The sequence below is a fragment of the Heliangelus exortis genome, chromosome 3 (assembly GCF_036169615.1).
Source record: "Heliangelus exortis chromosome 3, bHelExo1.hap1, whole genome shotgun sequence".
NCBI classification, from domain to species: Eukaryota; Metazoa; Chordata; class Aves; order Apodiformes; family Trochilidae; genus Heliangelus; species Heliangelus exortis.
In genome coordinates, this window is record NC_092424.1 from 69,305,307 (window position 1) to 69,322,599 (window position 17,293).

The following is a 17,293-nucleotide window of genomic DNA, read 5'->3' on the forward strand; positions in this document are numbered from 1 at the left end:
TTTCATCTGTGCTAAGAAATGCAGATTTGGCATAAAGCTGACCAGCACAAAGCTAACTTGGTAATGGTTTTAAACAAAACTGAAGTAGTGCATATGCACCACTACTTTATATGTAGTGCTGCTTTGGGCATGGCACAGGGAGCCTGAGTACCAGATTTTCTGTACTGATGAAACAGTGGGTGTAGCAGAGGTTGAAATTGATGCTGGCTTTCCCATCAATCATCAGATACGCATGTGTGGTAAATACCCAACCATCACAGGAAACAGCTCAAAAATAAAAGGGAAATATTTGAGGTTAAGGAGGAGTAGTCTTCAATCATCCTGTTTACTTCAGCCTTTGGAGCTTGTTACTGTGTAATTCTTCTCTCAGACTTTCTTCCTTTGGCTTATGACAGGCAGAAAAGTAATTTTGTTCTGAGTAAGACAAAAATCCCCTTTAAGCATTTTTGTTATCTCATACAGTTCATAAAGAGCAAAGGGGGAGCAGCTGCTTCCAATGAGGAACGTTCCCTCTGGGGAGGATGGATGGAGGACAAATGTGAAAGTTCAGTGTGAGTGTTACTGGGAGTCTGGAATTGAATCCATCTATCATTAAAATGGAACAAAACATGCTGCTTGGGCTTTGCCTTCTTGAATGCTAGAGAAGAGGTTACTTGTGAATGGGAGTGAGCAGTGTCTGAAATGTTTGGAAGTCTTTTTAGATTAGAATTAGTTTCTTCCACTGCTGGGAGGCAGCAATGATTTTGCGTGGGGGACAGGATTTCCCAGTATGCTACGTAATTGCAATATGCATTAGTGAGCTCTGGTTATTAGTGCTAAATCTGCTTAGATTTAAGCTAAGTCTGTTACAAACACTGCAGGCAAGGGGCTCAAGCTGGGATAATATAAATGAATAGGATTTCAGAAAGTTACCAGCTGAGGTTTAAAGAGACTTGCTGCAGTACAAAAAGCCCTTTCAGGTGGATCTCAAAGTGCAGGGCCTTTAGGATCCAGGCAGGGGATGCCTCTTTCCTCCTGCATTATTTTCCTTTGGAAAGGGAGGAGGGACACATGAAGAGGAAGCTTGACCATGCCATGGATGTTTTTTCCAGCTCTGCCCTGTCTGTGGTCCCTGTGAGAGCAGGAATTCCTGCAGTTACCAAGCTGGATCAGCTACAGGTGTCTGCTAGAGCTGTGCTGGAGGAGACAAAGCAGCTTTTGTGCTACCTGGGTGCGTGCTGTGCTCCAGTGCGAGGCAGGGGCTGGTGTGATGCTCTGTTCAGTGCAATCTGCAACTGCAGGCTTATTCCCAGTGTGAGGCTTTATGTGCCATGACCCTCTGGAACCCCAGGAGCAGGAGACAGCCAAGGGACACTGTTGCCTGCTGTGATGTGCTCTGTCATGCAGGGCACAGCATCCCTGCCCTGCTGCCAGCATGGAGCAGGACCAGCGAGCCCTCCCTTCCCCCTGGCACACACGGAGGGTCCTGCTCCTGAGGTTTGGGAAGCCCACCTCAGGAAGGTGGAAGCCACGGGGAGTCCCCCATCAGCCACTGCTGACCCTGTAAATTTACTTTCTTCTCCTTTGCTATAAAAATGGGTCAGCGTCCTTGTCATTTTTATGCTTTTGCTGCAGGCAGTAGCTGCTCTCTCCTGATGCTGGGGAAAGGCTTTTCTGGTCTTCTGTGGCCTCCACGCCATTGTTTAAAATCATGGTCCCTTTTTAATTAACACAAAACCTTTCTTAGGAGACTTCATTTGTTTGCATTTTTCATGCTTTGTTATCCTTTAGCATGATCACATGTGAGCCAGGAATTTTTCAAACCAATTCTTTTGGAGATGGCCTTATTTTCTGTCCTAAATCAAATAATAGCTTTGGTTGCAAAAGACTTTTTAAAAAGATTAAGTCCAACTGTTAACCTAGCACTGCCAAGTCCACCTCTAAACCATGTCCCTAAGCATCACATCTACACATCTCTTAAATATATGTTGTTGGTTCTCTTCAGGCATAAATTTGAGCTGTTAGCTAGAGTGCCAGAAGGTATATCAGCCCCTGCTTCACCCTCATCTATATTTTTTTCTTGCTGTTTTGCACCACTGTGAACTTCACTTTGCAGTCCACATGAGTAGTAATCTGTTTGGAGGCAGCTTGACATTTATCTACATCAAAAGCATCTGGCCCTGTGGATTGTACCAGCTGGTACAGTTAGAAGGATGTCATGGATACATATGTCTGTCAGTCACTGGTAGGCTCATCAATCTAATGCTGTGACTGTCCCCAACAATTCACATATTGTTCATTTTTAGCCAGCTTCTCATTCCTAAGGCATTACACTGGTCTTTGTTCATCAGTGTCCCTTTTGTAGAAAGCCACATGCAAATTGATTCACTTGGTTAACTTCTGAACTTTTTTTCCTAATGAATGTAGAATGTATTAAAAGAAAACTCCCCTCTTTCTCTCCTACGTGGCTGTACGGGCTGGAATCCTTGAAACTGAGTTGTTCCCAGTCCCAGTCTCTAGGATTCAGAGCAGTGTGCGGAGCTGTTTTTGCAAACTGTCTCCTCCTACTTTCCCAGATGATCAAAGGGGAAGATGGTTGAGGAGAAGACCTAATAATAAGGCTTTATTACACTGTGCTTTGCTGGTGTTAGGGCAAACAGTTCTGTCCCTGGAATTGTTCAAGGCCAGGTTGGATGGTGCTTTGAGCAGCCTGGTCTAGTGGGAGGTGTCCCTGCCCACACAGAGGGGTTGGAGCTGGATAATCTTGACAGTCCCCTCCAACCCAAATCATTCTATGAATTGTTATACCACATTGGTAACTTCCAAAACACTTGGTCTTCTAAACATTGTTACGTGTTCTATTTGAACCACACTTGGAACAAGCGTGGAGAAGTAGAAATAAGAGGACATCCTATTTGTACGCAGCAGGGAAGGCCTGTGGTCCAGATGTGTGAGTGCAATGATAAATACCAGAATTTTTTTAGTTCTAGTGTACTGTCTGTGAACCAATGGTCTGTAGGAGGTGGAAATATGGCACAGCCTTCTTTTCTGTGCAGAGAGAGGAGATGAGACAACACTGCTGTACAATGGGGCTATTAATTTTTCTTATTCCTTGGAATCTTTGCCAAATTAGTAGCAATCTTTCTCTCAAGTCTGTGTAACAGCTCTACTACTGTTGTTGAAGGGGTTATCTTTAAATTTGCTTTTTATCTGTGTTTTCCTGTGCACAGAGAAGGAGAGGCATTTGGTTCCCCTGTTGGTGACCATTGTGGCTCATCTTTGTAACACCAGATTATGTAAGCAGTGGGAAATGTGCCTGATTTCTACAAAACAGTACTGAATAAATTTTAAATGTATTTCCTCTTCTGCTTACAGGTTGGTTATTGGGAGTTTGTGCAGTGGGGACTAAGGGAAGTACTGTAATCTTGTCAGGAGAAAGCAAATTGGAAATATAGGAATAGTAACAGCACAAAGGTTCTAAAACTGCATTTATTTTCTTATCAATGATGGCTACTTCTGAATTATGAAAAAGCACCTTGGGAAGGCTATCAGCCTGGCTAAAGGAGGTTTCATTCTTGCCTTGAAAATAGCCCTTCATCCTAACTGTATGCAGTATATTGCATTGAGCTTGAATTTTCTGGTGAGGGTAGTTTATCCAATCCACTCCATTAGTTTCATTCTAGAAATGAAATTTTGCATTAAAAGTTTCTTAAGGTCAGTTATGACACTGAAAAAACCCCCAAACCACAGGTTCCTCTAAATTTCTTTTATCTCAACTACTTAAATCTTCAGCAAGTATTACTGCTTTATTTCTGGTTATCTCAGCAAGAATTGGGGTTAGATTGTGCTCAGTGCTGCAGGTATAACCTAAGAAAGAGCAAAACAGCTCCTCCACTTATCTTCAGGAACAAATAGGTTGGATTTTACCATCGTTTACTATGAATCCTCAGAAAGTCCTACTCCCTAGTAGTTCTTTTTGCAGCATTTTTTTTTTTTTCAACATCTTTTTTTTGTTTTTTAGGCTTGGCAATGATGACAACCAGTTTGAGATCAGCATGGCCAACAGTGGATGTGAAGTGCATCGTTTTGACCCCAGCATCAAGTCAGCCCACATTCATGAGGGTCAGCACCTCTGGTATCATCGCCTCTCCATTGACTGGAGGGATCCAAACCCAGCCATTGCTGCTCATAAACTTCACAGCAACACGAAGAAGCTGGGCACAATATTGAATGAATTTGGACATCAGAAGGTAAGGACTCCGGGGGTCAGGTTTCTGGTTGCAGGATTGTAAGAAAGCTGGGGAGGGACTTCTTATAAGGGCATGTAGCAATAGGACAAAGGGTAATGGCTTTAAACTGGAAGAAGGTAGATTTATGTTAGACATTAGGAAGAAATTCTTCCTTGTGAGGCTGGTGAGACACTGGGACAGGTTGTGCTCAGGGAAGTTGTGGCTACCACAACTACTGCTACCCACCCCCCCTCAATCCCTGCTCTGGGAAGTGCTCAAGGCCAGGTTGGATGGGGCTTTGAGCAGTGTGGTCTAGTGGGAGGTGTCTGGGGCATGCAGGGGGGCTGGAACTAGGTGAGCTTGAAGGTTCCTTCCAGCCCAAACCATTCTGTGAGTCTATGAAATCTACAGAACTTCCTCCTTGCTGTCTCAGGCAGGAGTTCAAACACTTTCCAGGGTTATTTCCTGACATTGGGTGTTTCTTCAGCAATACTGTAATACATTTCATAATGCAGGGGTGCATTTTCTGTTTTGCTTTTTCTGTTTTCTGATTAACACCCACCTTGATTTTAAATCACTAGACATATGCTAACTACTTCTCTTCTTCTCCCTTCCATTTCCCCTCAGCATTGTTTTTTTGTATTTTCAGTCCTGTGGAAATTCTTGTCTTTGCCTGAATATGAACACTAAACTATTCATACAGCCAAGTTTATAAAGAAAAAAAAATATTTGCAACAATAATTAGAAGATGTAACAGATGGGTTGTTTACATTTTCAAGGTCAATGGTCCTAATTACAGTCATCAACAACAAAAACATCCTGTTTTGAAATTGGCAGCAAACTGTGGAGGTTTTATAATTTCCCGGTTTGTTTTTAAGGAACTGCAAAGACATCAGAAATCTTCAAGTCTTAAATAACTGTTGCCAGAATACATTTGAGGAAGTTCCTTAGATAGCTTTTAAGGGAGTTTTTCCTTCAGAGGATATACAAGCATGAATTCGAATGCTGATATAATTCATTGCCTCCAGCTAGTTCTGCTTGTCTTTGTCTTTTAAGAAACAGGCAGCCTGAGCTAAGGAAGAGCTTAACTGTAAGATTTACAAAGCTAACAGAGCAGTACAATGTTTGTTTAGTTTGGCACCATAAAGTGCAAGATGTCCTTTTCAGTTCACTTCGTGCTTTTCTTTATTATTTTGGTTCAGCTTTACTGATTGTACCATTTTGAAGATAACAGCAGAAAAAAGTTTTTTTCCTCCTTCTTAGTCATACTGTAACTACACCAGGCTGTGCATTAGTGAAACATCTGTGGAGAGAGATAGATGGCTTTCCTTTGACGTGTGCCTTACGTCGATTGTTTTGATTTTAGAAGAATTACTCACAGAGCAAATGATTAATGACCCGATCCAGAAAAAGTGTATGAGTCTTGTGACACACCAGCCCTGCTGAGAACCAGCACTTCTCAGTTATGGTAATAGAGGGTGGCTGGGAGACCTTCTGTGAATGAGAAGTGTGTAGCTAAGAATTCAGAGTGTATAATTTTTGTGGGTGAAAGCATCCAGCTGGGGAAGATAATGCACATGTAACACGAGCTATCAGGTTTTCTTGTGGTTGAGTACACATGGCACAGGATTTGTTTAGGTGTGTTGATTCATTATGAACGGTGTATACAGCTCTGGTATAGAGCAGTATTTGGTATTTTTATATGTAACAGCATTTGGGTAATGCTTCTGTGCAAAACTCTGGCATTAGTGAAGTCAGGAGCTGACTTTCTCCCCTTGAGGATAAAGCTATTACACACTCTGCAGTCTTGTGTTACTGCTTATTTGTGAAATACCTGAATGGGATGACCCTCCTCACATTGTTCTGTGTAGCTTTTCCTTCATTTGAAGGCAGTAGCCTGGGAAGTTGTACGTTGTGTAAAGACACCCATAACCTCCAATTTATGAAGAGAACATCAAAATAAATACTGTGACATTCAGGTTTTCATTCTTCCAGTGAATATGAGTGGAATGTTCCCTTGACTAAATAAATAAGTTAATGCAAAACAGTTTCACAGAATATTTTCCAAAGCACTTTTTTCAATTAGAAAGTTAAAACATGCTCTTCCTACCATTCTTTTTAATTTTAAAATCCTTCCGCCTGCCCTCAAAGTTGTTCCGTTCCCACTTCAAGGCAGGAATTCCAGGCACTTGTATTTCAACTTAATGCCTCATTTTCCTCTGGCTTTTATTCTTTGAGATTTGGGAGTTGATCCAAGACCCTCCAAGTGATTGAGAATATTTCCACTGATGTCAAGAGACTTAGGATCACGCTGATCTAGAGAAGAGAGACAAGGCCCCTGAAGTTCTTACTATTTTAGCCTTGAAAAGAAAATATGCAATCTGGGGGCTTTGTGTGTGAGGCAATCAAAGAACTTGGATGGTCTCATTTACACTCTGGCTTGAATGACAGCACACCTGCTATTCTGCAATCAGTACTGGGACATCAAACCACAGAAAGGGAAACCTATCATGATATTTTGTTGTTAGAGTGGATAAGAGGAAAGATTAAAAGAACTTGATCTTTCTAACTGTGGCTGTAACAGGTCCTCAGTTCTCTGGGGAGTGTAAATAGCCTGGAGGTGGAGGACTTGGCTAATACTGTATTAGAATGAGACTGACAAAAGAAACATGTAGTCATAGTATTTTGAGGAACTGTCAGAGTGTGAAATCTTTTAAGCCCTGGAATAATCTCCAAAGGATGTAGGGAGAGTCCTATTTCCTGGTACACAGATTTAAACTGAAATTTTAATGGTGGTATCTTTTAAGAGCAGTATTTTATCAGCAACAGGGAAGAATAAGGATACAAAAATTGATCTTGCTCACCTTTTTTTTCTTCTCTACTTTTTTTGCTGAACATGCACACTGAAACACACTGCTGACAAACAGCAGAAGAAAAGGAGAAAGCCACTGAATGCATAAGGTTTTATTTCTTAGTACAATGGAGTTCAAGTTTGTGAAAGCTTTTGCTTTCATATTCTCTAACTAATTACCAGGCTGAGGATGCTACAGTGCTGGTGTTTCACATAGGTTGGTGATAACTGGATAGGGAACTTTGCATTCTTTTGTAGTGGGTGAGATGGTTTCTTGGAAAACAAATTTAGCTGGAAAGGAGAATCAGAGAATGCGAACTAAACCCTTTGTTGAATCAGGAGGTGTTCATAGCTGTAACTTTCAGTGGACAGCAGAGTTGCATTCTACTTCTGCCACTTAAGTCATCTTGAACAGAGACCAAACTGTGCCATTATGAAAAGAAACACAAAGCAATTTTTAGAGTTGCTATTTTGATTTGAAGGCTTTAATTTACACTGGCTCTTCAGGAATTTTTCTTTTTTTTTTTTTTTTCTTTTTTTCTTTTTTTTTTCTTTTTTTTTTTCTTTTTTTTTTTCCTTTTTTTTCTTTCTTTTCTTTTTTTCTTTTTTTTTCTTTTTTTTTCTTTTTTTTTTTTTTTCTTTTTTTTCTTTTTTTTTTTCTTTCTTTTTTTCTTTTTTTTTCTTTTTTTCTTTTTTCCTTTTTTTCCTTTTTTTTCTTTTTTTTCCTTTTTTCCTTTTTTTCTTTTTTCTTTTTTTTCTTTTTTTTCTTTTTTTTTCTTCTTTTTTTTTTTTTCTTTTTTTCTTTTTTTTTTTCTTTTTTTTTTTTTCCTGTGACAACCTGGCTAACAGATGTCTGCTTCATTTTATTGAACAGGCTTAGATGTTAGGTTCTAAAAGGAAAAACCTCCTCCCTTTCACCTGTTATTTAACACTCAACTTCAAAACACTACACCCTGAACCCATTTTGATTAATAATCTCATCTCCTCCTTAGCAAGAAATTTATCACCTGCTCCTCACCTGAAGCAGATGGAGTCTATTTTGTGCTTCACTTTCAGACTAGGAAGACTGGGGTGAAAGAGCAAAGATCAAAGGAAATTTATTTACCCTTTTGGTTTGAAATTGGCTCTGTCAGGAGTACACAAATAAATATAAAATAAAAGCCCTGGGAAAACTGTAGCAAATTAGTTGTGCATGGAGGTTTGATTAATAAAATTAAAAAATTAACTCTCTGGGTTGGGAAAAGCCCATGCTCAAGTTTTGGAGCTACCAAATCCATGCAGCTTACTCTTTACTCACACACCTCAGGACTGCAGGGGCCAGAAGAGTCTTTTGTATTCTTGACTTTCCCTAGACAAAATCATTTTAACTTTGATTAGCCCTTGCAAAGTAGACTTCAGGTATTGCACAGGGAGCCTGGGTGTGAGTTACGTTCACTAAAGGGCTGCCATGCCCAAGTTCAACATGTGGTGTTTATAAACAGAGCTCAGCCACCAACTTAAGTCACAGAAGGGCCTCAGTACCCTCTGGAGTGCCTGGAAACTGGTCTGTGTCCTGATGTGGAAGCCTGAGCTCAGGATGAGAAGCCAGGAGCTCCAGAGGAAAGTCCTTGTTAGTGCTGCTGCTGCAGTCAGGGAACAGCCCCCTCTCTTCCCCTTGCTGAGGCAAGGAGAACAAGTTCTGAGATGTAATCTCTCTCCATTTGGCTTAGTGTCAGACAGACCAAATGAGGCCCTATCTCGTGAATTGCTGCATCATACAAATCCTTAAGTAAATGTTTGGACTTGTGTCTTGAAAGGGCTTAATTTTTTCTTTGTTTTATTATGCTTATTTGGGGCTTTTCCAGAATCTCAATTCTAAAGGGAAAAAAACCCACCCTTCATCTGAGCTTTAGCCTCATTGTTTTCACATCCAAGTTTTCTTGTGCAATTAATGGTCTTTAGGCTTAAGTGGTCCTTGTTCTGCAGCTGTTATACCATCTACATAGATTTGTGAAGAACAGCCTTTGCTTTGGTAGGGTTATCATACCAGCCTCTCTGAAAGTCTCTTCTGATATGAAAGACCCTGCATTTCCTATAACATCTTATTTGGGTTTCACTGTCCCTCCTGCAGCTGGAGCATCAGCAATCAGTACTATTCAGAAGTCCCGATGAGGCTCAGGCTGTGACAGCCTCATTCCCCTTCCATCCCTGGAAAAGTCTGAACTGCTTGTCATCTCCTTTACTTTTATGTAGACACATCATTCTGTCTCTTTGTTATATCAGTTTCTGCGTAGCACAGTAGAAAGAGATCTGTCCCAGAGCACTAGTTTATTTTATTTATTTTTTTTAATGTAAGTGGCTGGTCCTGGTCTACTTGTAGCAGGACTAACAGCACAGTAAAGTCTCATGTTAACACTGGACCATTTTGTACCAGGCAGATGTAATACCATAGCTGTAGACACTTGTAGTCTGAATAAATTACCTGCCAAGGGGTGAAAAAACATGGACCTCACCTCCATTAATTTAAATTTATACATTTGAGATAGCAGTTGTGTTCCTCATAAACTCAAGGGAAACTGTTAAAGTGAAGCTCATCTCATCCAAGGGTAGACATTTAAAACAGGCTGAATGACATGAGCTGCACAGCTGGCTTTCAGAAGTTCTCTGTTGTGTATAAAGGGAGCTTGGGCAGTTGGTTTGGATTTAGATGTCTAAGGCTGGGTGAAGTGCATCCCATCTTGAGTAACTTGCCCCAGAATCACACAGGAATCATTCAGCTGAGACTGATGGCCAACTCTTCCTATGCTCTTTTCCTATAACAAGATGTAGGAACATCTTCAAACACCAGTACTCCTACAGCATAAGAAAATGCCATTAGTGGTGAGCACAGAGAGAAACATATTCCCCAGACCTGCCAGAAGTGTCCCTCTCAGATGTAGCAAATTACTGGGACACCCAGAGACTTGACAGGTAATTCCCACTTTTCTGTCTTGTTTTTCCTGGTAGGGAATTATTTCAGCCATTCTCAAACTGGATATTTGGAGTAATTTTTAATCAACTAGGAGGGTGATTTGAAATTTCATGTGTACTGCAGGTTGGATATTCCTGAAAGTCAGAGTTTCTCACCACTGCAAGCAGCATAGGTCTCTTGTAGTGATGTATTTGTGCTTCTGTTTTGCTTTGTTTTTAACACATAGTGGGACAATACTAGCAGATGTGGCCTGAGCCATGTTTATAATGTGTGCACATGTAAATGACCCACAAAAAACAGATGGGATAAGAAGTGGCAACTGAGTAATTGTTAATGTGATGGCAGTGGAGGCAGGGGCAGTATCGGTGGCAGCACCAGCAGGAGTGGTGGGAATAGGAGGGGGAGTGCAGCCTTAAAAATTCCATCTGTCAATTCCCCCATGGTTTGGTTTTTTTTTTCCTCCAGTCTCCTATTCTGTGTAGGACCATACAGATATGAATGAATGCAGGAAGAGTTTGGCCTGCTGTGCCAGGTGTGTGGTAATTTAAAGGCACGCACAGAGAAAAACACTGCAGGATGTAGGAGCTGCCCTGGTGACTGTGCTGAAAAACTCAGCTCTGTGCTCAGCATCTCTAGGACAGGCCCTGAGATCAGGCTTTCAGACTTCTGCAAACCTGTCTCACATGCCTGATTTCCATGCTGGCTGCCCAGAAAGTGAGAGCATCCCAGATAATAACACTGGACAAGCTTGACAGAAAATGTGAAGTAAATTTTCTTTGGTTTTTTTTTTTTTTTTTCCAAGTCGTACCATATAAACAAAAGCTCAGAGTGCTGGAGAGCACGTTACTCTACAACAAGCATCTGCCTCTAGCTCTCTAATTTGATTTAAGAGTTCTTGTGAGAAGTATTGCCTGTAACACAGGCATTCAGTCCCTTTGAGGATATGTTTGTACATGCTGGGCCAAATTAATTCTCTGTATAACGCTACTAAATTCCTCGGAGTTACAGCAGAGCTGCAGTTTGAGCACCAAGCCTTTTGTTTGGGGGTGTGTCAGTGAGTTAACAAATTCTACTGCAGTTGCTGAAAAGGGGCAATTGAATTAGTGCAGATGTTCACAGCTGCAGTTGGAAATGCTGCCTTCCATAACCTTGTAATGGTTTCCCCTGAGTAATCTACAACCTCCTGACACACAGGGTTTCTTTCCTGGATGCACATATTTTTTAATTTTTGTGATAACGAAGTCAGTGTGGTAATTGCTCTGCTTTTGCTTAGTCAGCTGAGTCTGTAAAGTATTTCAGTCGTAAGTAGATTGAAAAGTTGGCTGCAAGGAGAAGTGGGGTTGACAAGTTTCTGGAAGTAAAGGTCTTTGGACAGTGATTTACTGCTCACCACCTCTCCCTCTCCCTGTGCTGTGTCCAACGAATGCCTCACACACATTCCTTTTCTCTTGCTCCCTTCACCTCATTTAAATTCTTTCCACCAGGAGAAGTTCTCAAGATAATGTTAAGAATAGGAGTGTTTCTAAGGGACCGACCTGAGGTGTAGTATGCAATTGTCAGGCACTGAGCAAAGATCTTTATAATGATAACGTGGGCTGAATGTGGTGTGATCCATAGTCTTTTCTTCTCCTAGGAAAAGGGCCAGTCTAATGCCTGAATTGTAATGAAACTACTATGCTGTTGAAATAGAATGTATGCAGGTCTCTTTAAAAAAACAAAACAAAACGACTTTCAAAGCACATTTTTTGTCAGCTAAAATGTAGAAAGGAAGGATGATTTTTTTAGGGCTTGTTATACTTTTTGGTTGTCTGTTGTTGTTAAAGAAGACCCTTCAGAAAAATCAGGTGTTAAAAATCTCCTTTCCCCCAGCTGTACCTGAGGGCTGCACAAGCTGCGCTCAATTCCCAGCACAGTTTGGTGCATGAATATACCATTCCACCTCCTTTTTGACAGCAGCAGTGTACCACTATTTCTGTGTTAAAGAGTTGAATTCAATAGAGCCTGGCACTCACTGCAGACACCGTGGAGTCACCATTGGTGTCCTGCTGCTTCTGCTGGTGCTGTGAGAATGCAGAATGCAGTCGCTCCTGGTTCCCTCCTCCCACTGAAACTGGAGTTTGGGGGCAGGCTGTCCTGCTTCACAAGGTGGTACCAGATGCAGGGCATGTGCTCAGGCTTGTGTTCTTATTCCCCACATCCTGCTCTGTGCCATTAACACCAGTCTCAGCACAGGGCTATGAATTGGCACAGTTTTAATTCAGCTAAGGTGCTGGGTATCTACTCGGGGTGGTGGTCCATGACGGGACACTGGTTTTATGAGAATTCAGAGCAAACCCCTTTCCATAAGCATCTTGGTCTTTTCCTGCTACCCATCTTTCTCAGAATTTCTAGAGAGTAAGTGTCATTAACAAGCTCTTCAGATAAATTCCCTGTCTAGAGCACTTCAGAGCTCTGTAAATATTCCCCACTCTGTCTCTAGCAGCCTGTTCTTCCCCACTTTCCTGAATCCACTGTTGTCAATTTCTTTTCATGACAATTGGTGATCCCATGCTTGAATAGTTTCACCTTACTGTCTGAATCCTTTCTGATGTCATCTTTGATCTGACAGCAGTTTAAGGTGTCCCTCTTTATCCCTGCCACATATCCTTTATCACAGCCACATCATCTCTCCACTGCTTGTCCCAGATGAAATTTGAGAGTCATGCAAGGAGTTCCTTATCCATATTTTCAGAAACACACTGCTTTCCTCTGCCACCATTGCAAGCAAACAGCGTGGCAGACAGGCAAACCATGAAGCAGAAGAGAGGCAGGCTGGCACCTTGAATCAGAAACTGAGAGAAACAAATAGATCCCCCTGAAGGGGTCCCATCTTAAAGGGCTTTATGGTGCACTGGCTAATGCAGATGGGAACCACATCCTCCACCAGATTGAATTAGAGCTGTTCAGTTATACTGGAGCCATGTGTCAGTCTGCGAGAGATACCCTTTAAGAAGTAGCCTGCTCTTTTTGGAAGTGGGACTCTGAGCCTTCTCTTCAATTATTCCTATTTTGCAGGCTTCTGCAGACACTGTATTCATAAAAAACTATAGCAGGTCTTGCAGCCAGAATGCTGCTGATGATGTACAACTATTTTACGGTAGCCTAAATCCTGTTTTTCTTGCACAGGTCTTGCTCCTTGGGGCTTTGGGGTAAATTGCTGCTTAATTATTTGTCTTCTTAATGCAAACCTCCTGAGCTGACTGCCCCCTTGTCCCCTCCTCATGTGTTTGTCTTGTTGCTGTTGGCTGTCACCTTTAGTAAGATCAGGACAACGTGACCTTATGTAAACACAGAGCTGGGTCCCTCTGTCCTTGCTTGGTGCTGGAGCAGCACAGACTGCAAATGTTTGTTCCCCTTTAATGAAGAGACTTGAGGGTCCAGTGTACAGCATTTCTTCTTTTGAGTAAACATCCGTTCCCACAGGCATCCAGCTGAGTCTGGCAGAGAAGATCAAAAGCAGAGAAATGAAAGGATTTTCCCTCTTTGCAGGGGGAGCAGGCAGCAGGACATCTCCTGTGAGATTAGATGGCTGAGTGCGCTCTTTGCAAAGCAACCCGTGTGCTCAGCCAGGGCTGCGTGCGGAGCTGCTGCTCTTCCAGCCTGAGCTCCTGGATGCTGATGGAATACATGCAATGTTTTAAAAGTCTGCTAGCAGCATGGGCTTTGGTGAGCAGAGTTCCTGCTGCTGATCGGGCTGATAAATAATTTAAGATCAGGACTCCTGGAGCTCCCCTGTGGGATTTTTCTCATTTGGACGATCCAGCCATCAGATTGAGGGACCTGGTGAGGGGATGATGTTTTCATCATTCTGCACAGCAGAAAGGCAGCTGTGCAAACTGAAAAGCATTAACACGGTGCAAACAGGAGCTGGAGCACCATGTTTCTGAGCAGGGATGCACACTTGTGAGCTGCTGCCACTCTCCAGGTCAGGAGGTCACTTCTGGGGGGCTCAAGTCCTTACATTGGCTCTTCACTCTCTTTAGTCTGAGGAGGCATCACTTAGGGTGCTCAGCTACCCATGAGGTGCTGATTGCTTGGTCTGGAGACCAGTCTTGTTTTAAAGAGGTGGGAGACCAAGATCTTTGGTGCTCAGAATTTGTGTGAGGGGAAGGTCCACTCCCTCGGTGTTGTCTACATGTAGTGCTGGCCTGTCCCATACTGAAGCCTTGTCAATCCTGTTCTCTGGGCTGCTGTACAGGAGCCTTGGTCTTGCAGGGTAAAAAGCTAGACAAGATGGTAAAAACAGCACATCTAGCTTTAAGGTCATTATAGCTTAATGCTAGCTAAACCCATCATACCTGTCTGAAAATCAGTTCAGGCTTAAGGACATGTGCATTTCATGGTCAGAAGATGATTAAATGAGAGAGCTACCATCTCTGGCTGGTCCAGTGCCCAACGTGAGTTAAGATGGGAAGATGCCAAGAACTAATCCCACAGTGAAGAAAGATGTACATGATGACAAGAAGGCCACAGGTGAAACGTTGCAGCCTCCTGACTGAACAAATGCAGTCAAGGAGAAAAGATTTCAGGCTGTGCTGATCTCCCGAGAAGTCAGATGGTGGCTGTTTGTTCAGAGATTATTTTGTCTTCTGGTAAAGTAGCATTGAAAAAAAATTTCCTGACAGCTAAAAGGCCTCTTCTTATTTGCCTGTCCACTGCTGCAAGTGACATGGCTTAACTGGCCTGGACTGGAGGAGTAGGGGGTGGCTGATACGAGCCTGCAGAGAAAAATTGATTCCAGATGGAGAGAGTATGTGGGAAACATCTTGGCATCAGAGACCAAGGAAAGAAGGGGGAGGATTCAGGTCATCCCCACACCTGGACTCTGCAGCTATGAGAGGGACTCGAGATTCCCATGTGGTCCTCACTGGGAGCAGTCCCCAGTGGGGACAGCACAGGTGGGATGCTCATAGTGCTCCTGAGCAATCTGCTGAGATTGATGCCTCCTGTGTGCACTGGGTGGGCTTTCTGGATGGGTATGTTTGTCCTTTTGGGTTGCTGCTGCTTCTGGGAAGCTGTCTCTATACTGGCAACTGGCTGCCAGAGGAAGTTATATAAGTTTTCTCAATATGATTTTGAAACATTTTCTCCAGCCTAAGTGGTAAACATAAAATGACTTAATATCCTGCCCCTGCTGTGCAGTGCTTTCATGGAAGCACAGCACTGAAACTAGGAGAAAAAAGACTTCACTGTCACTTGCAAGGCTGTGGAAGATAATCAGTGAAAGCAGAGGAATGAAGCCTGTTTGCATTCACTGGCTTTTTTTGTTTTGGTGATATGTATATTGTATAAGTGACTTCAACTGGATAGTTGCCCTTTACTGTAAAAAAAGACCAAAGACCATGTAGGCACCCAACTGTACAAACCAGCTTTGTGGCTTTGATGCCTCAAGCAGATACTTGAAGATGTGCCCAATCTGTCACTTTGGGAGTGAATAATCTCCAATTTGCCCCAGAGTAATTTTGAAGTTGGCCATGCCAGACCATCACGGAGGGGAATGTAAATGTGAGTAGGAAGGAAGGGAGGTAGTTTGAAGGAGAAGTGCTGCTGTTTGGAGCTGTACATGACTGTAAACCAGTAGTGACTGACTTTTCTCCTGATTTCAGTATCTGTGTTGCTCAGACTGTACCCACACTCCCCATCTCCCTGCCAGATGCCTCAGGGAGAGCCGGGATGGTTCCCAGTCCCACTGATGGCAGGGAGCATGGGGAGAGGCTGTCACAAGCTGCTGGGAGAGTAAATTGCTATTAGGCTACGTGGCATCCTGTCTGTGGCATCCTGTCTGCCATCAATTACAGCCTCGGCTCAGAATAAAAGGGAATGAAAGGAGACTTGACATCCAGAGGGTTGCCTGCTGGTGAGGAGGGGCTGGATGCATTTTGGAAGGAATGAAAAGTGAGGAAGGAATGAAAAGTATCATGCTGAAAGGTTACAGATGGGAAAAGAAGGAAGTACGTTTTAAAAAAAACTACACACAGGAACATGTTTGTTACATGCAAAGTCATGTGCTATCAAAATATGAATTAGACAGCTTTTTCTAGTGTTTTGTCTGCTGAAAATAGAGAGCTTTACTGAGGTGGAAGGGGGAAAAACTGATGCATAAGCAAGCAGAGTTCATCTTGCTGTACAGCTGGTGTAAAAATTGTAACTTGGTGTTGGGGAGCTGGAACAAAGGGTCATTTCTCACAGCCTCTAATCCTGAGTGCAGCGAGTGCTGTGGTTCAGGAGGACAGGGTGGTTCTGAGCTATGCTCTTCTGCTCCCAAGTTTCACCACTGAGCTGCTCCCATGGAAAGGGAGGGATCCTCCTTGCCTGACCTGTACCACATTTGCCATTTTTCGCCTTTCCTGGCTGCTGCTTCCCCGTGCTGAGTTCATGCTGGAAGTAATACAGCTGTATTGCTTCCTCCAGCTACTCACTCTCAATTGACTCTTCTCCACAGGGAGCTTTAAATGGTGCCCATGGAGCAGCTCAGGGCCTGAAATCCTGGTTAAGCCTGGTATTTCAGAAACAATCAGGGCAAATGGAGCTCTGATCTCTGCTTTTGGAAATGATGCACAGTTGTACCAAATCAGTGCCTTAAAAAGAAGAAATGAGCCTCCATATATTACATATTAACCTTTGCTAACTAAGACACTTTCTTTTTCAGCTGTCCTATATGCTTGGTTGTGCATGAGGAAAGGCTTTTTTTTATTTTATTCTCTGAGTGTAACTGCTGCGCTGCTTTTCCCAGGGAGATAAATGCTGAGAAAACATTTTAAAATCCACATTTTTAACTTTTCTCTGATAACCTAGTTAGTTTGTGGAAGATAAGGGGAATCATCCTGAGTCTGCAAGTGCTCAAAGCCAGCAGGCAATCGACTGCTGTCCTTTACCTTCAGGAGCTGTAGATCTTTGCCCTCCAGGATATACTTTCAGCAGCAGACTCCAGCTGTGCTCCCAAGTGAATTAGAGCTCTGAATAGATAGATTTGTCCACTAATCCTTTCATTGGCACTTTGAATCAAGGCATCTGGAAGGTGGTAGTGCATTTCTTATCAGTAGTGTGCTGCTTATCACTGAGGGTAAATATCTCCTGAGCACAGTATAATCATCACAAAACTTGCTTCAGCGTTAGGTTGTTATTTGCTCAGATACTCTGACATAAAGCTGTTCTGCTGTTTATTTTACCCTGTTTGTGGCATAAAATGGAGACTCTGGGCCGAGGTGGACCCCTTGCTTGGAAGGCTGTCACAGGAGTTGATGT

The 17,293-nt window shown here is 42.7% G+C and overlaps 1 protein-coding gene across 3 annotated transcripts in view; it reads left to right on the top strand.

The window, feature by feature from the left end:
- Positions 1 to 17,293, top strand: part of METTL24 (methyltransferase like 24) — a 47,407-nt gene that overhangs the window by 26,317 nt on the left and 3,797 nt on the right. For all 3 annotated transcript variants that reach the window (XM_071741179.1, XM_071741180.1, XM_071741181.1), the window contains one exon: positions 4,001 to 4,229. In XM_071741179.1, coding sequence (XP_071597280.1) covers positions 4,001 to 4,229 — 229 coding nt within the window. The remainder of the gene's footprint in view (positions 1 to 4,000; positions 4,230 to 17,293) is intronic.